This window comes from Pan paniscus, chromosome 3 (genome assembly GCF_029289425.2).
Source record: "Pan paniscus chromosome 3, NHGRI_mPanPan1-v2.0_pri, whole genome shotgun sequence".
NCBI classification, from domain to species: domain Eukaryota; kingdom Metazoa; phylum Chordata; class Mammalia; order Primates; family Hominidae; genus Pan; species Pan paniscus.
Window position 1 is genome coordinate 42632080 of NC_073252.2, and position 21572 is coordinate 42653651.

Below are 21572 nucleotides of genomic sequence, written 5' to 3' on the forward strand. Positions count from 1 at the left end.
GCATTAAAATCCATCAGTCTACCTTGTACTTTGCGTTTTTTTTTTTTTTTTTTTTTTGAGATGGAGTCTTGCTCTGTCGCCCAGGCTGGAGTGCAGTGGCATGATCTTGGCTCACTGCAACCTCCACCTCCTAGGTTCAAGCGATTTTCCTGCCTTAGCCTCCTGAGTAGCTGGGACCACAGGCATGCGCCACCACACTTGGCTAATTTTTGTATTCTTAGTAGAGACGGAGTTTTGCCATGTTGGCCAGGCTGGTCTTGAACTCCTGACCTCATGTGATCCACCTGCATTGGGCTCCCAAAGTGCTGGGATTACAGGTGTGAGCCACCATGCCCAGCCTACTTTGCACTTTGAATGGATCTTTTACCCATGCATGATTCTGCAGTCTCTGGTTCAATCCAGAAGGCACAATTCCTTGAGACAATCACTGCACTTTGGTATGCAGAACTGCTTTATATGTATGTTAATACTTCCCATTTTGTCAAATACAAAATAGTATTAAGATGGTTCAAGTTTTAATAAAAGCATTAGTTTTATGGTGTCTTCATGCGCATTCTTAAATGAAACCTAGTGCATGACGGTGAAGAATATAAGGACTACTAGCACAGTGGTACCACTGTTTGTGGATGACAAAAGGGTCTTGGGTATTCCCAGGGTCTACAGACTACTCTTTCAGAACTGCTGAGGCAAAGGAATAAATGAATATGTAGCTATATATTACATAGCATGTGTAAAGTTCTTCAGTATCCCCATCCTTTCAGAAATCAAAAAACAAAAGAACCCTCCCCACTAAAACATTCCTTATTTAAAAATGAAAACAAGGTGAAACAACAACTACAAATCCCTCAACATCAAAACCATAAAGTAGTTTATGCTAAACATCAATTCACCCCTTAAAAAAAGAAAGCAAGTGTTCCCTAGTCTTGGCTAGTTTTGGTCTCTGTAAGCAGCACTCCCGTGAACTGCCTTGACTGAAGCTGGATAGCTGCGCGGCTTTCCAGAGAAACGTAATGATGGATCTAGCAACTGCTTCTCTGGAAGATGAAGTCACTTGGGAATTCCTTTCAAACCCTGTCATTGCTAAGGTGTTTTGGATGCTATCTGGTTTAAGTGACTTTTGATATTCAATTTCTTTTTTTCTAATTTAGAAGGTTGAAATAGCAGTTTAGAAGACGGGCATACCTTATCTTTCAAACCTATATCAATTTTGCATTTTGAAAATAAATTTTACTTGGAGAGCTTGTCTGAGGTCAGGGTATCTTGAATTGTACCCTGGACCTCCATATCCTGTTGCTCCAAAAAGTGGAAACAATCTAAAGGTCGATCAACTGATGAGTAGATTAAAAAATGTGGCATATCTATACCATGGAATATTATTCAGCCATAAAAAGGAAGTATTGATTCCAGTTGCAACATGGATGAACCACGGTCACATAATGATTCCATTTATATAAAATGTCTAGAATAGGTAAATCCATAGAGATAAAAAAAATGTAAGTAGTTGCCAGGGTCTGGTAGGGAAGGTGTGGAGAAACAGGGAGTGATTGCCAATGGATATGGGGCTTCTCTATTGGATGATATGAATGTCGGGCGTCAGATAGTGGTGACATCGGCATAATTCAGTGAATATACCAAAAAACTACTGAATTGTACACTTTAAAAGAGTTAACTTTTATGGTATGTGAATTATATGTCAAAGCCAAACAAGCAAGCAACAAACTAACTCACTGTAATTCTCCTGGCCTCCTGGGTCAATATTCTGCACTTTAATTAAATATTCTTACCATGCTCATTCCACGGCCTAGACATTGAAAAGTATTTACTGTTGTAATTTACTGAGCAATTAAAAAAGGAGATTAAAATCTTAGCTAGAATATGAAACCACTGCCTTCTTTGTAATACTCACCTCGCTTATGCCACAAGCTCTTGGTAATTCATTCACAATTTGCTGAGTGCCTACTACAAGCTACGCACTGTTCTAAGCACTGTGAATGCAACGAAACTACTAATTACCTGCCCATCTGAAGCTTCAATTTTAAAAGAGTTTTGAGAAAGATCATACAAAAGAAACAAACATATCAAAACCTGATTGACAAGTACCATGAAGACATACAGGCTGACAAGGGAATAGAGCCTAAGAGCAGTGGGGGCAGCTGGTGGCTGCTCTTTTGGACAGGATGATCGGGGAAGGCTTCTTGAGCACAGACCTGAGGCATCGGAGGGGAGAGAGCCAATTCGAATATCTGTGAGGAATGGGGAACAATTTGGAGGTGGAGGATTTTGTTCTAAGTATGCTAAATCTTTATGGAATTCTGAGGAGGGAAGCACCTGGCCTGATTCATGTTCTGCAGGGATCACTCTGGCTACCTATGGAGAGGAGATCATCAGTGGGCAGCAGCAGGCAGCACTCTCTTCTGTTGGCAACCATTAATTGATAGACAGTAGGTATGGCCTGTACTTATAAAGGACTGACAATTCCTTGGGTGTACTATGTGTTGTGTTTTTGATTACCGTAGTATTGAAGCAGGCACGCTGAATGGTTGGTGTCTTCCCGAGGATCTCAAGGCAAAGTCAGCTCCAAGACAGAGCAGCACCAGCTTAAGAATCACAGGGATCTCTTTTCTAAAGTAGCTATTTAATCACTTTTATGTGTATAGGAAATGCACCATGATCCTCTTTCTCCAAACCGAGAGAATAAAATCACTTCCCTCAAAATGAGCAGAGTAAAAGCTAACACTCCAAGATGAACATAAAAACATATTAAAAACCTCATCCAAAACATTGGCTCAAGTATACTTCATAATACCAGCATGTCTGATTAGGTTCAGTATAAAGGGCTTGATACAAGCCTCATAGGTATAATAAATAGGCTACATAAAATATTAGCACTTATTGTCCTCAAACTATACATCAACAGAGGGAAAAAAAGCCCTAAAATTTAACTCTCTGCAAGTTTGGAAAACATGAGAAGTAAAGAAGAAAGGCTTTGCATATATTAAATCACTTTGCTCCCAAAGGAATAATAAAAATCTTCAAAGTGTGTACAATTTTTGGGTGCATGCATTTTAGGTTAAGAGAAATATCATACAATGAAACTGCTATACTTTTAAACATACATTGACAATGAGTTATTTTTCTAAAAAAGTAGAAAGTCATCTCTTTGCATTCATATCCCTTCTACTTACCATACTGAAGGGCTTTTAGTGGAAACCAAAACAGAATAACTGAGTGGAAGAGGCCATTTAAACAATGAACCCAGAAAACCTGAGGGAAAACAAAAATCCATGAGAACCATTTGCGATAAACTAGCTCTGTGAACTCTGACCTTTCTTTTTATCTATGAGCTAGATTCACAAAATGTGTTTCTGTCGGGCCACCACTGTGAATTAATAGAACTGACAGACACTTTCTGCCTCTTAGACTTTCATGGGTCATTTATTTATTTTTATGTTTCTCAAAATGTTTTTTCAGCTTCACTTGAATTTTTTTTCTGCTTCTCAAAAACCAAATTTAAATTTCTGCCTGAAAAAGAAAATAAAATTTGAAATAAAAAAATGCAGAATTCTGAAATTCCTTAAGTGGGACTATTTTCATAATTCCAGAAGAATAGACTTTTAAAAGATTATAATTTGGGGAAATCCCTTTATATTCCCCACATATAACTGTAAGCTTTCTGATGCTAAAGATGTAATGCTTTCTCTTCTCAAGAGATATAAAGATACTCTATACTATTCTCTGCAGGGTATCAAGATATATACTTGTTATAGCCAGTATTATATAATCATACAAATAAAGCACTGTGACTATGACTTTACTAAAGGCTTTCACAATTTAACAGTGTTAATACCAAGTTTTGTATAATTATAACATCATATAATAGTTACCACTTTTTATATCTATTGTATTTTAAGAACAAGAGAGCAAGCGTCACTGGTACTTTCTTTGTAACATGGATGTGAAAGATTAAGTTATAGAAAAACTGTTTAGAATTCTTATGGCCCCTCTGAACAGTTGTAGTTTTGTCATTTAAAAGTGCTTCTTGCAAACAAAACTTATGCTAAATAAAACTGGCATGTATTAATAGTTTTAAGCTGTTCAAACAACAGAAATTAAGTTGCCTGCCTCCCAAAATTTTCCACTGTGAGCTCAATCTCTTTTGTTAGTTCTCCCAGCCACACTGGATTGTATGATCCAATTTACGCTCCAATACATTACACATTTGAACTTGTGTTACTCATTAACCTTTGTCTCTTCTCCTCACTGTGTCATTACCACAGGTTTTTATTTGACAGAAAGCACAGGTGGGTGCAAGAAAAATTAGTTCTACTTTTCCATTTTCCTGACTGATACTTATTGTCACATGCTAATCCTTTAACCCCTGTCACGACCTCAGAACCTCCGACCCTTTTTACCATAACAAACATAAGCATCATCATTCAGGGCAACAATGCTCCCGCACTTGGAACCCCCAGCAACTGCTGTGTATACAACTGTGCATTTTGTAGCCATTTGTCCCTGAATTTTCAAACACTTATATGAGATTGAATCAAATACTTTTCACTGAAATCACTAGAAAAATCCATAAACCCTGTAAAACAGGGTTGGCAACTCGTGTATAAAAACTATAAACACTCAAATGGGTATAGAAATTGTATAACCCATTTGAGTTGATCTGATGACTTGTCTGAACTCCTGGGCTCTAAAGATAATGAAAAGACTTTTTTCAACAATAAAAGATACGAGGAATGATGCTCCCACATTAAAACAATATACTACCCGCTATACCCTTTTCCTGGTCACAAAAATTTGTCCAAGTTGCCATGTACAGAAGAATGTGCCTTTGCAGGAATGATTTTGGGTAATTCTGTGAGGATCAATTTATGTTTTTAAGCAAGAATGGCATGGCCAAATTTGTGGTTAGAGGCTAAATTCAGAGACAGTACCATGGAGCCCACACTATGGTAGACGAGGCCTGTGGCTGAGGTTGGTTGGTGAGAATTATTGTTAGTATACCAACCAGTAGGCCTGGAACTTCCCCAGCTCTCAGATCACTTTTTCAGGGGAACCAGAGGCCATAGTCTGATTGTGGCTTGCCATCATTTGTGAATGCTCACCATAGGTAATGAAAAACATTACAGCAATGTGATGAAATTTAATACAAACTGGGCATCACAAATAAATTTAAAAATCTAAAAGTAAAACATTTAAAAATGAAAGCAGAGATAACTGCACATTAATAGTATTAGTTTTAAGAGAGTCCACTAAAAATACTTTTCAGAACCAATGGCATAAGTTAAAGAATCCTTCAGTCTGTCTGTCCTGAGCTAACCAAATTCATTTATTTAAAACAGTGCCACCAAGTTGTATGCATGTGTACAGCTGGATACATAGGCACGCTGTGTTCATGAAGATCACGTCTCAGAAGAATAACGTCTTGCCCATAAACCTAGCACTATCATTTATGCTGTGAGGTTAGAGGCACCAAAACACCTGTTTCACTTTATTCTCTTGGCATATGGAAAATGCCATTGAAAAGCTTTATGAATTCCTAAATATTTAAAATATCCTACATTAACTGTCCTGAATTCAAGATTCTGAGTTAAGGTTACATCTAATTATCAGTAACATGCTAATAAACATGCACTATATTAAACAAAAACAATTCTGTGAAAGTGTATTTTATTTGTTGCTTTCATAACACTAATAAAATATACAAATGTTAGTTTCAAAATGACACCTAACTTGATTGTTGTAATATTAAATTTTTTCCTCCTCACTCACATTAAACAAGAAATTGAATTATTAACAAATACCAATGGAAACACTTTAGAATATATACTTGCAGGAAAGTAAACTATATAGAAAATGAGATGTGTGTGTGTGTGTGTGTGTGTGTGTGTGTGTGTCTGGGATAAATACTATTGGATCACACCCAGAATGTGATTTTAGATAAACTGTTGGATATTTTATCTTGTATTTTTAATTTTATAGCTTGGAAGTACTGAGTACTATTTCCCAGAGACTGTAATTTTAATGCCTGACACAATCAATCTAAAATTCTAACGAGGACAAAGTTATTTCACAAAATGGAAAATCAGTTAAGGAACAATAAAATACCTCTCACTCCTTTACACACATAAAGCCAGTCCTTACCAGTCCTAGATGACTAACCCCTGTGAGGAGTGAGCATGTCACCACAACACTGCAAAGACAGAAGGCCAGAGAACCAAAAGGACAATGATTTTTATACGTCAGGCCAGCTTTATTGCTGCCTTACAAACCCAAGTGAATTTGGTTACATTTTAATTATAAAACACACAAAAAACCCCAAACTCAACCAACCAACAAAAAACCTTCTCTGCCTGTATCAGAACCTTAAGAAATATGACTTGCCATAGTCGGTACCCTGGAGTTGTCTCAGGCTAGTGTATCCTTGGCCTTTGAAAACCACATACCCCATATAATGAGGGCGGTAAAAACAGACCCACCAAACATGTCCCAGCCAGGGCACCGTGTCCTACCTTGGTGTTGAAGTCCAGGGCATTCTGAGATGTTTTGTATAATTCAGGGTACTTCAACATGTTCTCTTTTCTGCATGATCTCTCAAATATTCCAAGAGTTAAAGGAGGCATTGCTGTAAACATCTAAAGCGCACAAACTGGTCATTATGTCAAGAAGCCAAATGCAGGGTGAACCTTTATCTCCAAGTATTCAATGAAACAGGAATTATCAAATGTCCTAAACTTACCACGTTATAGAGACCTATACACCATCTTTCAAAGAGGATCTGTCCAGAAAAGCCATTAACAAAGGCAAACCAGATCTAGGAAAAAAAACCCAAAACCCCCCAATTTAGAATACAAAAGCATAAATGCATTGCTTAGAATCTGTTGTATACTCAAGTGCTGCATAATAGCAGCATTAACATATTATACTCATGACTCTTTTGAAAATGACATTTCTTTGGTTTACTTTCTGATTGAAAGAGATGCTTTCATAGGGTATTTGTTATTTATGTCAGAATTGGTCCTGCTTGCTGAATCAAAAAAGAAATATATGAACAGGCAATCAAGATTTAAAAATGAGAAACAATCTTGTTTTTCTTAACGGTACTTTCAGAGAATATATTTATATGCCATTAAATTTTTACAGCTTCAATTCCCTTTTAAAATATCAGGATTGTAGTTATTTAAAGACTGTTTTTTAAAATTATAAAAGTAACACTTGTTTATTTAGGAAATAGTTTCCTGCAATAATACAATCACCATTTTCATCTGCACTGGTTGTATAGTTCATTCAAATTCACAAATTTACCTTACTGGAAACCTGCATATAGAGAGTGTCATACTCTGCTCCATCCCCTTAATATTATGTAATATGCATTTTCTTAAGTTGTCACATATCCTTTAAAATGATGTTAATGGATATATAACCTCTACAATGTGGATGTAACTATTTTGGACATTTAGCTGGCTTCCAGTTGTTTGCTAATATAAATAACTCTAAACTGAAACCATATATCTCTCTTTTTTCCTTAGGGTGAATTCTTAAGGTGGAATAGGTCAAAGTACATGAGTTTTCTTAATAGTTCTTGATAACCACTGCCAATGGAATCTTAAATTTGAGTTTATATATTAAAATATTTTAACTTAAATTTTATTCACTGATAAAATCCTATCTTGACTAGAGCATAATGTTCTTATATATTTTACAATTCTCTTTAAAACAGAAATCTTAACTTTGGAAACAAAATTAAGGGACAATATGGACAAATTTTTCTCTAGCATGTTTAAAACATAAGAAAAATTAAAGTGACAATTAGTAAACAATAGTACCTACGTTATTGTTTTTAAAAAGCAGACCTGAAGTATAATTAAAAATCAAATGGATCTGGGAGAGTACAAAGGCTGGCCCAGCAATGAGATTACATAAGCACAAATACAAAAACAAAACCTAACGACACCGACAACTACAAAACTGTTAGAGGAGAGCGGTCTTGACATGCGGCTCAACTGAATTTTTGAATCAGAGTTGCAGGGAATTTGCTACACTTCACGTTTCATTTAACCTCATTATGGAAGCATGAATTACTACAAATTCACCATTTATCAATATATACCCAGGCTGGCCTCCCTATGAACAGGTTCTGTACCCACACTGATCTTCCTTTTTACAGTGGAAAGGAATGATTGAACATGTATAAAAACTAATGTCTGCTTTATGAGATGGAAAAGAAAACAAAGTAGCAATAGCACATTAAAAATAAGTCCAAATTGTGTTAGAGCTGTAACACATATTAACCACAACGAAAGCAGAGAAATCAGAGTCAAATCTGAAATTCTTACTTGCTTTGCTACACATATTTATGGAAAATTTTTGATAATTTGCCCTAAACAAACAGCCAGATCATTGATGCATGCAAACTTTAAAAGAACTGAGCATCTTCACATGAAGTGAAGTTTATTCTTTCCTGGTGAGTATACACAAATTGACAAAACAGACATTAACGCTCTCTATTGTGTTTTCACATTTGGCCTGAGATGTGGATTATGTGAATATATATTTGGGATACTCAGAGTGATGGGGCTATTTTCCATGAAGGCAACTGTGATCTGTTGTAGTAATTCATTCTAAAAAGCTCTTTCAGATTTCTTAAGGTATGATGGAAATATAAGGAATTTCAAAACAAACTTTCAATTATGGCCTCTCTAATCTATGAAGACACAGTCTAACCTTTGTTGGTCTGAAGAAAGCCGAAGCGCTCTGCATACCAAATTCGTCTAACGGACAAGATTTGGCTCAAAAGTTGTAGTTCTAAATGCATTTGCAATCATCAATACCGTACAATGAGAAGTTTATGTTAGTAAGTTTATATGTGGGCAAACATTAGTAAATACGAATGGTCCCCTAGCTTCTGTGTACCTAATATTTGGTGCTGATTCAAAGGCTACTACGAGCTTGAAATTTAAGATTCTCCCTCAAATCAATATTTACAGTAAGTTTCAAATCTGAAATAATTTGCAAGTAAACTACATGTTTGTTTCCAAAGTGTATTTTAAAATGCATGACCTGCTTTATACTTTACGACAATTTTTAAGTGGAAAGGTATCAACACATTTTTATCATTTTATTTTTCCTACTGAAAGGTAGGTGAACATGTTTTTAGAAAATGTATTTCCTGGATTTTTAAGGGTTAACATTTTAATTTATTTTTAAAGAAGAAATGACTAGGTAAGAACAGAAACTTTCAATAGAGTACCTTAGATTTTCACTCTAATATTTTAATATTCAAGTTTACATATCTTAAAGGAGAAAGAGAAGGTCTTTAACAGTGAAGTAGTCTACCAGCAGGCTGATTTCAAGTTAGGCTGAGATTCTAGTTAGTATTAGGAACATATCCCGTGCAAAATAAAACAACATCTAAATTATCCCAAACACATAAAAGTACCTCCTCTGATTCAACCCGAGCCACAGATTCAGAAAGAAAACACCGGTCCCTCTGGGGAGGTGTCTAGGTTATTTAAATTCACAGGGAATTCAACTCCCAGCACCACTTGCTGGGACAGTATCACCTTATTGACTTTTATCAAAGCTTCTGGAAATTAGAAACACAACTTGGTTTTGAGATCTTCCCAGAAAACTTGGATGTGACCAATCATTTGAAAGGAAAGGTCTTATTTTATGAGGAAGGAGTCAGACATATCAGAGAAATAAAAAAAAATCTCTCTTTAAAAAGAGCCAATAATTTAAATGAACACCTAGAGCTGCTCCTGGGCAGCTCCTGTAAGAAAGAGCTTTATACCACCATCTGCCAAATCTGTATTCGTCTGGCTGTAATTTACAGCAATGGAATATCTAGATAGTGACTTTCCTAAGCAATATAGCAAGGAGAAAAGCAGTGTTTGTAGTTTTAAATCTATAAAACACATAGTGTTCAAGACTATTCCTTTATTAGCAAAGAAATTTCAGACCTGCTTCTCCTGGCATTATTTTCTAAATTCCACCTCCCAGTAGAGGCGTGGCAGCTAAAGCTTCACATTCATTTTCCTGATGGAGCATTTCTGCATATTAAACAGCAGCTTACAAACAGTCAATGAGTCCTCTGCTCCCACGCCTGATCAGCACAAAAAACTGAAAGGAGAGATTCGAGACTGGCAGTTGTCCTCACTAGAGACATTCAATGATGTGTTTTCTGTCTATTCATTCACAGTATTGACATGAGCCATTAACATCTGCAGAACTTGTTTTAGCTGGCAAAAGTTGGGTATCTGGGAATTGATTTAAAAGGTCATTACCAAGACAGTTGAATCATATTCAAAATACATTTCCACAAACTCTTGAGAAAAATAAAAATGAGATTTCCAGTAAAGTTTAGAACTCCCTTTTCAATGTGTAAAGAATTTGATCAGTGTCAAATATCTCATGAACAGGTTTTAAAATCAAAGGCAAGTGAAGTTTAGGGTTAATCAACCACAAATCACATAATTCTGGGTTTGAAACAGGACAGGGCATGAAGATTGTTTTCATTTGATTTTAATGTTTTTATTTTCTCATTAGTACATAAATTTTGTCTACTTCATTGTTGTCAATTTAGATTTAAAAAGCGACAAGTTGGACATTCTTATTTTATAAAATTAACTTTTTATAAGCAGATTTATTGCTGGCAGTGGCTTTAAATTCCTGGTATCTTGATAAATCTATGTAAATAAACTGTATAAATTGATATTTGCTTGAATGTCAGTGTTCTGGAATGAGAAGAACATATAAATAGAAAAGCTAGATATATAGAAGGGATTGAGAACAGAAAAATAATTACTTTAGAAAAGAACTACACATTTATATAAACAACAAAGAATATTTTTTTGAATCTCATAAACTATTTTAGAAGTGCATTTTGCTTCAAAACATAGACTATTCCAGACCAAATCTAGCAGTAATGAACGAGTAAGTTCATTTACGTATCTTGTTCGTATTTCCATATATTAGGTTATTTTTTAAATTTTTATTTATTTATTTTTTTGAGACAGAGTCTCGCTCTGTCACCCAGGCTGGAGTGCAATGGCGCATGGTCTCTGCTCACTGCAAGCTCCACCTCCCGGGTTCACGCCATTCTCCTGACTCAGCCTCCCAAGTAGCTGGGACTACAGGCGCCTGCCACCACGCCTGGCTAATTTTTTGTATTTTTAGTAGAGACAGAGTTTCACTGTGTTAGCCAGGATGGTCTCGATCTCCTGACCTCGTGATCCACCCCCCCTCGGCCTCCCAAAGTGCTAGGATTACAGGCGTGAGCCACTGCACCTGGCCTGTATTAGGTTATTTTATCTAATAGGTTGTAACCTTTTTAGTGACCATTACACCAAACTGCCTGTACACTTCAAAACTAAGTTTCAATTTTACTAGCCTGACTCATAATAAGAACTATGCTCAGTCAACATTTAACAAGGAGATAAGCATTCTGACAGAGGCACAAAGAACAGGTGAAGCAAATATACACCAGCCCCCAACGAAAGTGTCAACGTACTGACTTTGTTTATACTGTTACTTCTTAGAGTAAAGGATAGAATATGATTTCCATATAGCAAATGGATGGATCTTTTTTTTTTTTTTTTGAGATGGAGTCTTGCTCTGTTGCCCAGGCTGGAGTGCAGTGGCACAGTCTTGGCTCACTGCAACCTCTGCCTCCCTGGTTCAAATGAGTCTCCTGCCTCAGCCTCCTAAGTAGCTGGGATTACAGGCAACTGCCACCATGCCCAGCTAATTTTTTGTATTTTTAGTAGGGACGGGGTTTCACCATGTTGGCCAGGTTGGTCTCGAACTCCTGACCTTGTGATCTGCCCGCCTCAGCCTCCCAAAGTGCTGGGATTACAGGCGTGAGCCAACACACCCAGCCTGGCTGTATCTTTTTTGACAGACGTGTAGAAACAGTCAACAGATTAAATGGTAAAGTGGCAGAAACAAACATCTATCTGTAAGGGAACCCTCAGCAGATTTATGAGACCATGGTGGGTCCTTGACAGGAGTGGGAGAATGAGGTTTTCTTAACAATGGGAAGGCCATTGTCATGATCTGCAGAGCTCCAACAGGGACATGAAACTGATAACACCTAGAATTACTACACATATAGCTTCTGACAATAAGAAGGCAACTTTTTTAAAAAAGGCAAATAACATATTTATCATGCCTTGATTAACCATTCAGTTCACTTATTTATCTACCACTGCTGTGCTGCCCAGCATGGTAGAGACTGGCCACACGTGCTCTTGAACACTTAAATGTGATTAGTCCAAATTGAGACGTGGTATAAATGTAAAATATACTCCAGATTTTGAGAACTTAGGATGAAGGATGTAAAATGTCTCATTAATAATTTTTGACGGTGATTACAGGTGACAATGATAATCTTTTGAATACATTGAGCTAGATAAAATATACTGAGATCAATTTTTTCTTTTTCTTTTTTGCTTTTTGCTAATGTGGCTTGCATTGTATTTCTGTTGGCAAGTGATATGGTTTGGCTGTGTCCCCAGCCAAATCTCATCTTGAATTCCCATGTGTTGTGGGAGGGACTGGTGGGAGGTAATTGAATCATGGGGGCAAGTCTTTCCAATGCTGTTCTTGTGATAGTGAATAAGTCTCAAGAGATTTGATGGTTTTGAAAAGGGGAGTTCCCCTGCACAAGTTCTCTTGCTTTGCCTGCTGCCACCCATGTAAGACGTGACTTGCTCCTCCTTGCCTTCCATCATGATTGTGAGGCATCCCCAGCCATGTGGAACTGTAAGTCCATTAAACCTCTTTCTTTTGTAAATTGCCCAGTCTTGGGTATGTCTTCATCAGCAGCGTGAGAACAGACTAATACAATAAATTGGTACCAGTAGAGTGGGGTGCTGCTGAAAAGATACCCAAAAACATGGAGGTGACTTTGGAACTGGGTAACAGGCAGACTTTGGAAGAGTTTGGAGAGCTCATAAAAAGACAAGAAAATGTGCAAAAGTTTGGAACTCCCTAGAGACTTGTTGAATGGCTTTGACCAAAATGTTGATAATGCTATGGACAATAAGATCCAGGCTGAGGTGGTTTCAGATGGAGAAGAAGAACTTGCTGGTAACTGGAGCAAAGGCGACTCTTGGTATGTTTTAGCAAAGAGACTGGCAGCATTTTGCCCCTTCCCTAGAGATCTGTGGAACTCTGAACTTGAGAGAGATGATTTAGAGTATCTGGTGGAAGAAGTTTCTAGGCAGCAAAGCATTCAAGAGGCGACTTGGGTGCTGTTAAAGGCATTCAGTTTTGTAAGGGAAGCAGAGCATAAAAGTTCAAAAAATTTGCAGCCTGACAATGCAATAGAAAAGAAAAATCTCATTTTCTGAGGAGAAATGGAAGCAGGCTGCAGAAATTCGCCTAAGTAATGAGAAGCCAAATGTTAATCCTCAAGACAACGGGGAAAATGTCTCCAGGGTATGTCAGAGTTTTCATGGCAGCCCCTTCCATCACAGGCCCAGAGGCCTACGAGGAAAAGGTGGTTTTCTGGGCCAGGCCCAGGGTACACTCGTGCTGTGTGTGGCCAAGAGACTTGGTGCTCTGCATCCCAGTCGCTCCAGACATGGCTGAAAGGGGCCAACATAGAGTTCGGGCAGTGGCTTCACAGGGTGCAAGCCCCAAGCCTTGGCAGCTTCCATGTGGTGTTGAGCCTGAGAGTGCACAAAAGTCAATAACTGGGGTTTGGGAACCTCTGCCTAGATTTCTGAAGATGTATGGAAATGCCTGGATGCCCAGGCATAAGTTTGCTGCAGGGGCAGGGCTCTCATGGAGAACCACTGTTAGGGCAGTGGAGAAGGAAAATGTGGGGTCAGAGCCCCCACACAGAGTTACCCCTGGGGCACTGCCTAGTGGAGCTGTGAGAAGAGGGCCACTGTTCTCCAGACCTCAGAATTGTAGATCCACTGACTGCACTGTGCACCTGATGCCAGCCTGTGAAGGCAGCTGGGAGGGAGGCTGTATCCTGTAAAGCCACGGGGCAGAGCGGCCCAAGACCATGGGACCCTACCTCTTGCATGCTTGACCTGGATGTGAGACACAGAGTCAAAGGAGATCATTTTGGAGCTTTAAGGTTTTACTGCCCTGCTGGATTTCGGACTTGCCTGGGGCCTGTGGTCCCTTTATTTTGGCCAATTTCTCTCACTTGGAGTAGCTGTATTTACCCATTGCCTGTACATCCATTGGATCTAGGAAGTAACTAACTTGCTTTTGATTTTACAGGCTCACAGGCGGAAGGGACTTGCCTTGTCTTGGATGAGACTTTGGACTGTGGACTTCTGAACTCATGCTGAAATGAGTTAAGACTTTAGGGTATTGTTGGGAAGGAATGATTGGTTTGGAAATGTGAAGACATGAGATTTGGAAGGGTCCAGGGGCAGAATGATATGGTTTGGCTCAAATCTCATCTTGAATTCCCATGTGTTGTGGGAGGGACCCAGTGGGAGGTAATTGAATCATGGGGGCAAGTCTTTCCTGTGATGTTCTCGTGATAGTGAATAACCATCTTGAGATCTGATGGTTTTATAAAGAGGAGTTCCCCTGCACAAGCTCTCTTTGCCCACTGCCATCCATGTAAGATGCGACTCTCTCCTCCTCGCCTTCCTCCATGATTGTGAGGCCTCCCCAGCCATGTGGAACTGTAAGTCCATTAAACCTCTTCCTTTTGTAAATTGCCCAGTCTTGGGTATGTCTTTATCCGCAGTGTGAGAACAGTAATACAGCAAGTTCTTGGAGGACAGGAACCATGCTTGATTTACTTTGTAGTTGTTGGACTAAGCCTGGTGTCTGGGCTCAGTAGGTGCTACAAAATTGTTTACAGAACAAAATGCATCCTTTTAAAAGTGGTATTCCTGACTCAGGTTTTCATTTTTAAAATGATGTTATGTTTGACACATAAAATGGATTATAGAAATCCCTTGCTATCCAGACAGAAACTAAATATTCTGATAATTTTTAGACAAATTTTTCATCATCTGAACTCTTGCTACTCACCAAACACGGAAACAAAACCAGATCTGGATAGAGAGGGATCCTTGTATGTAACAAAGATCTAAGTTTTGAAACATAATAGGAACAACAAGGCAACAATACCAGCAAAGCTACCTGCATATTCTTCCTGATTGCACTTCTTTGTCTCCTCCCAGAATTAGAAGTGCTAGCTTCAGTTGATGTTTCTCATTCCCTCACCTTTTTTAAAAAATAGCTTTTCTACATGTGTATTATCCCTCCATGGTGTATTGCTTTCTTTTGCATGTTTCTGAGCTTTATTAAAAATGCAGTCAAGTTTATAGACTTTTATACATTAGTAATAATGTATTTTTTAAATTAAATACATTATTATCTCATTAGCAACTCTAATTCAACACTTCTTATCAAAGCAACATAACATTTTTAGCTAGAATTTAAACATAATTCTCCATGGCTGACAAACTTTTTTTTTTTTTTTTTTTTTTTTTGAGGTGGAGTCTCACTCTGTTGCCCAGGCTGGAGGACAGTGGCACAATCTCAGCTCACCACAACCTCCGCCTCCTGGGTTCAAGTGACTCTCCTGCCTTAGCCTCCTAGTAGCTGGAATTACAGGTGCCTGCTACCACGCCTGGCTAATTTTTGTATTTTTAGTAGAGACGAGGTTTCACCATGTTGGCTAGGCTGGTCTCGAACTCCCGACCTCAAGTGATCCGCCTATCTCGGCCTCCCAGAGTGCTGGGATTACAGGCCACCTTTTTAATACATTTAGAATTTATAAAGAGTTGGCAAATAAAATATGAATTAAAACCATGAGAAAACGTCTTCATAAAGAAAATTTCTTTAAATATGTATGCAAATGACAAGGATTTAAAATTTAACCTGCTATTACCTCGATAATATAGAGCACTATATTCTTGTAGAAGCAGTATAAGATGCACTTGGAGACTCTGTTATAGTTCCAGGCACCATGAATCATCAGTAAATTCTTCAAATATTTGAACTAAAACGAGAGTGGGAAAAAATTAGTATTTTCCTTTTCAAAGCATCAGTTGACTGAGAGGAATGATGTGTTTTGCAGAAATGACGCTTTACCTGAGCTATGGAGTAGTCAGAGGAATTAGCTGCCTGCAGGCCTTCATTGCCACTGATACCAACACCAACGTGCGCTGTCTGTATCATGCTGACATCATTTGCTCCATCACCGATTGCAAGGGTTACGACTTTGACTTGTTTCTTAACCATCTCAACAACTTCAGATTTTTGAAGAGGAGAAACCCTGAAATTGAAACACATTATCAATTACTGTTTTCTGAAAAAAGGAATTTTGAAATGCCATTGTGTTGAAGGATAAAAGATGCAAAAGACCTAAATGAAAAGTTCTCTGAAGAAACCTTATGATAAAGTTTTAGGTTTGCAAATGTTTACTCATCTGTTAACCTGGTTACTGTATTAAGGAAAATTAAAATAAATAAAAACAAGCCTCAGAGGCAAACCCCTAGGTGACAGCTAGAAGAGAGAATGCTTTGTTAAACATTAGCCTGCCAGAACGCCTTTACTTCCTAACAAACATCAGAATTTCTAATTCTTCACTTACAAATTAAAAACAATGTCATAAATGCTGCCAAACACTAACTAAATCCTACATAGTAGCTGGAAAGTAAAAGTTTTGAGCTTCTGCAATCTGATCTTAGATAATGTACTATACGCTTAAAACTCTACTTAAATTAATTCTCAGACACCATGGTAAATGCCAAGTATCTGATTATAGTTCATGGGCTTCATTTTCTTCCAAAGCCACTAAGGGTCAAGTAAAAATCAAGCAACCTCTTATACAAATGTGGACCAGGAACAGAAAACACCAGTATCTCTATTAAAATCATATCTGGTATTAGATTTGGAGTTACTTTTCACAGACTTTCTAAAGCCATTTAAGAAATAAACACTAGGACTGGCCGGGCGAGGTGGCTCATGCCTGTAATCCCAGCACTTTGGGAGGCCAAGGTGGGTGGATCACGAGGTCAGGAGATTGAGACCATCCTGGCTAACACGGTGAAACCCCGTCTCTACTAAAAATACAAAAAATTAGCCGGGCGTGGTGGCGGGCGCCTGTAGTCCCAGCTACTTGGGAGGCTGAGGCAGGAGAATGGCGTGAACCCAGGAGGCAGAGCTTGCAGTGAGCTGAGATCGTGCCACTGCACTCCAGCCTGGGCGACAGAGCAAGACTCCGTCTCAAAAAAAAAAAAAAAAAAAAAAAAAGAAACACTAGGACAAGGACAGAAGGGTTCAAAGACAGAATGCATAACACTGTCTACACTGTATTGGAAACTATAGAGAAAGACAGGAAAACTACACAATAAATTGTTCTAACAAACAGTTAAGCTAATAGATAGTAAGAAATAACTAATGTACACAATGTTCATACAAGAAAAACATCTCAGAGCTAAATTATTTATCAAGGTTATGTGGCATAGATGTCTAATAATAAATATCTGCTAAAACATCTGAAAAATCATTTACTATTCTATTTAAAAATGACGATCACCACTTTGAGAGAATCGATACAACTTTGTCCATTTTCCTGATCATTCCATAGGAAAAATTTTTAGTGGTAGATACTCTGCACAAATATGCGCCTTCAGGAGGCCCCACTGCCCTTATGAACTGCTTCAGCCAGAGCAGCTCTGGTTTTTATTTCAAGTCTGAGAATCATTGCATTAGACTGTGAGCTGCTTGTAAAGTCAATTGGTCTCCTCTCCTTTGTATTTTTAGTGCCTGATCCAAAATAGATACTCAATAAATGGTTGCTATACGAAAAAAGCATTTTTAATTTTTTCTTTGGATTTCCTTTTACAGTCTGGCAGTAGTACAAAATGACACAACTGTGAACTCAGCAAGGAAATGAATGCCTATCAGGCCATTAGCAGGCTATTTCACTGTTAGCTTGATTTTTCTTCAAAGCAATTTTCATTTCATTTTCACATTTTATTTAATTTTTCTTACCAGGCTAATATAAACTGGTAAGTCCACTGGCTCTAGGCCAATGTTTAAACCTGGACTATAGTTGACATTTAGTAAATGTCAAAAAGGAATGCTCACCAATAAATGATCTAGAATGGGAAATGGGCATGAATAGAGAGAAGCATTTGAAAGCTTTATCCAATTCTCTTTAATAGTCTAACAGTATGAATATATTATGAAGTTACACCAAGGGTTCAACAGAACTAGGAAACAGTGGTACTTTTTCCATAAACTAAACTTGTAATAAAGGAGAAATCTCTGCAAGGTGAGCTGACATTAGTGATTTTTAAAAAGCATCAGAAAAGAGTTGGACTAAATTTAGTTTTCTTCATGGTGATCACAACCAACCACTGCTTTCTCTGCTTGATACTGTAATTTTCAACACCCAAATTAAAATTGGCTGAGGATTTTCATTCAATTCTGTATGGTTAAATCAGGTGTTAAAGAGTAGGATTGCCCTTAGCAACAATGCCCATTTAAGAAAAAAGAAAATGATATAGTGAGAGACATTTCAAAAGCACACGCAGCTGCTACTAGCCAGAGCATCTGCTTCCATTACCAAGCTTTAAAAGTGGATGACTGGCTGGGCGTAGTGACTCATGCCTGTAATCCCAGCACTTTGGGAGGCTGAGGTGAGCGGATCACGAGGTCAGGAGATCGAGACCAGCCTGGGCAACATGGTAAAATCCAATCTCAAATAAAAATACAAAAAATTAGCTAGGGATAGGGGCGCGTGCCTGTAGTCCCAGCTACTCGGGAGGCTGAGTCAGGAGAATCGCTTGAACCCAGGAAGTGGAGGTTGCGGTGAGCTGAGCTGGCGCCACTGCACTCCAGCCTGGGCGACAGAGCGGGACTCCATCTCGGGAAAACAAAAGTGGATGACCCTCTTGGAATAAGATTGAAGACATAATGGATTTCCCTGACCATTAGTGATGTCAAGCATTTTTTCATATGTTTGTTGGCCATCTGTGTATCTTGAGAATTGTTTATTCATGTCCTTAGCCCATTTTTTGATGGGATTGTTTTTTCTCTTGCTAATTTGTTTGAGTTCCTTGTAGACTCTGGATATTTGTTCTTTGTTGGATATACAGATTGTGAAGATTTTCTTCCACTCTGTGGGTTGTCTGTTTACTCTGCTGACTGATCCTTTTGCTGTGCAGAAGCTCTTTAGAAATGCAAATCAAAACCACAATGCAATACCACCTTACTCCTGCAAGAATGGCAATAAAAAAATCATAAAAGAATAGATGTTGGTGTGGATGCGGTGATCAGGGAACACTTCTACACCGCTGGTGGGAATGTAAACTAGTATAATCACTATGGAAAACAGTGTGGAGATTCCTTAAAGAACTAAAAGTAGAACTACCATTTGATCCAGCAATCCCACTATGGGTTATCTACCCAGAGGAAAATAAGTCATTATACAAAAAAGCTACTGGGACATGCATGTTTATAGCAGCACAATTTGCAATTGCAAAAATATGGGACCAGCCCAAATGCCCATCAATCAACAAGTGGATAAAGAAACTGTGGTATGTGTGTATATATATGTACGTGTGTGTATATATTTTTTATATACATATTTTATATATTTTATACACACACACACACACAGACACACACACACACATATATGAATGAGATGGAATACTACTCAACCATAAAAGGAATGAATGAATGGCATTCATAGCAACCTGGATGGAACTGAAGACTATTATTGTAAGTGAAGTAACTCAGGAATGGACAAACATTGTATGTTCTTACTCATATGTGGGAGTTAAGCTGTGAGGATGAAGAGGCATAAGAATGATACAATGGACTTTGGGGACTCAGGGGAAAGGGTGGGAGGGGGACCACAAATTGGGTACAGTGTATACTGCTTGGGTGATGGGTACACAAAATCTCACAAATCACCATTGAAGAACTTATTCATGTAACCAAATACTACCTGTTCCCTCAAAACCTATGGAAATAAAAAATTAAAACAAAAGACATAATGGAAGCCTTTTCTTATGATTCTGAAACATCAGTTGGTTGCTAAACAAAGACGTCAGATTTAAGTGGAGATTCATACAAAATAAAATATACATTCTTAAAATATTTAACTCAAAATATAAATGTACAAATTGTGATGCAGGTCAAAGAACCTTACTTTGCATAGGGGTCTGCTGTTTGAAACTCTGCATGTTTTTGTAGCAGAAATCTCACTCAGGCATAGTCGATGGTTTGCCTCACTAAAATGGAGACCAGAATGTACTGATTCCTTTTACCCCAGTTTATAGTTAGTTTACTCCAAAATTTGACAGCAATATTTTTTAGCAACTCAAAAAGTCTTTTAGAGCATTATACCTGGATTTACTAGCAATAATTTTTACTCAGTTATTTGAATGAGTTATGAGACATTTAATTAAATGATTATTTCAAGAAGTACAACAGGAATAAACGTACTAGGGAACGAGCCCCACTTACAATGCACCAAGTCAATTCATGGAAGCCGAAGAGCATGTACACACCCAAGAGCCTCTGGGTGTGAGCATAGTGTGCTGTGAGTACCTGGCAGAAGGCTGTAGGGAAGGAATGTGGCTGAAAGGGATTCAGGTTTGTCAAGCTGAAGTCAGTAAAAAAGATCCACTATTTTTATAGCATCCATTTAAAAAATGGTTCCTTGCTACAAGGGGGTTACAATATAGCAAAACAAAATTATAAGACATTAAAAATGAATGTAGCATAAAGCTTTGATATGATTGCCCCTCTTTGATAATTTCAGAAATCAACATGGGCTTTAAGAGGCCTCCCTTGATAAGTTAGAATTTGACTTGGCCTTTGAAAGGAGAGGAGAGTTCACTTCAGGTAACAGAAATAGCACATAATAAATTTTAACTTCACACTCAAAATTCTCCAGAATATATTATTTTCTACTGCTGTGTCTCCACCTGTTAAAATATTACTGAGTTTATTTACTTTCTTGATTGTCAGTACACTTGCTTCTAGATTCATACAATTTCTATATAAGTCTAGAACTACCTTACCACACAACAACTTAATTCTTCCTATGTCTATCAAAAAAACCACATATCCATGGCTGAGAATATCTAAAACCTAAACAAATGCCAATAGTGACTCAACGTATAATTCTGAAACATCATAAAGGCACTGTTTTCTTCCCTGAGATTGTTTTATTTTAACCATTTGTGGGTCTGCATCCAGGATTTAAATTATTCACAGTTCTCTTCTGTTCCACCGTTGCTTTTTCTTCTTTGGTAGAAGAGACTCCATGGAAAAAGACTACGTATCCAATGTGTACTGTAAACGTCCCTTTCTCTTCCCTGTGGCTCCACAAACAGAGGGTGGTCCTTTCTGATACAACCTAGACGTGCACTGAGTGCAATATGCTTTTCAGATATTATTTTGGCTGTAGTTTCTGCACATGTTATTCATTATTTTTCTTATTTGCTATGCAGTAACTCTCACTGGCCTGTGAACGTTAGATCAGAGCACTGGAAATTTTTACCATTTAAGCTAAGAAATATATAGGTGGTCCATCTTACATGAAG

The 21572-nt window shown here is 37.9% G+C and overlaps 1 protein-coding gene across 4 annotated transcripts in view; it reads right to left on the minus strand.

Moving 5' to 3' along the window:
• Positions 1-21572, minus strand: part of ATP8A1 (ATPase phospholipid transporting 8A1) — a 252519-nt gene that overhangs the window by 40430 nt on the left and 190517 nt on the right. For all 4 annotated transcript variants that reach the window (XM_034958523.3, XM_003832229.4, XM_003832230.4 and 1 more), the window contains 5 exons: positions 16093-16276; positions 15890-16000; positions 6749-6823; positions 6522-6644; positions 3186-3264 (listed from right to left, as the gene is read on the minus strand). In XM_034958523.3, the coding sequence (XP_034814414.2) occupies positions 3186-3264; positions 6522-6644; positions 6749-6823; positions 15890-16000; positions 16093-16276 (572 nt within the window). The remainder of the gene's footprint in view (positions 1-3185; positions 3265-6521; positions 6645-6748; positions 6824-15889; positions 16001-16092; positions 16277-21572) is intronic.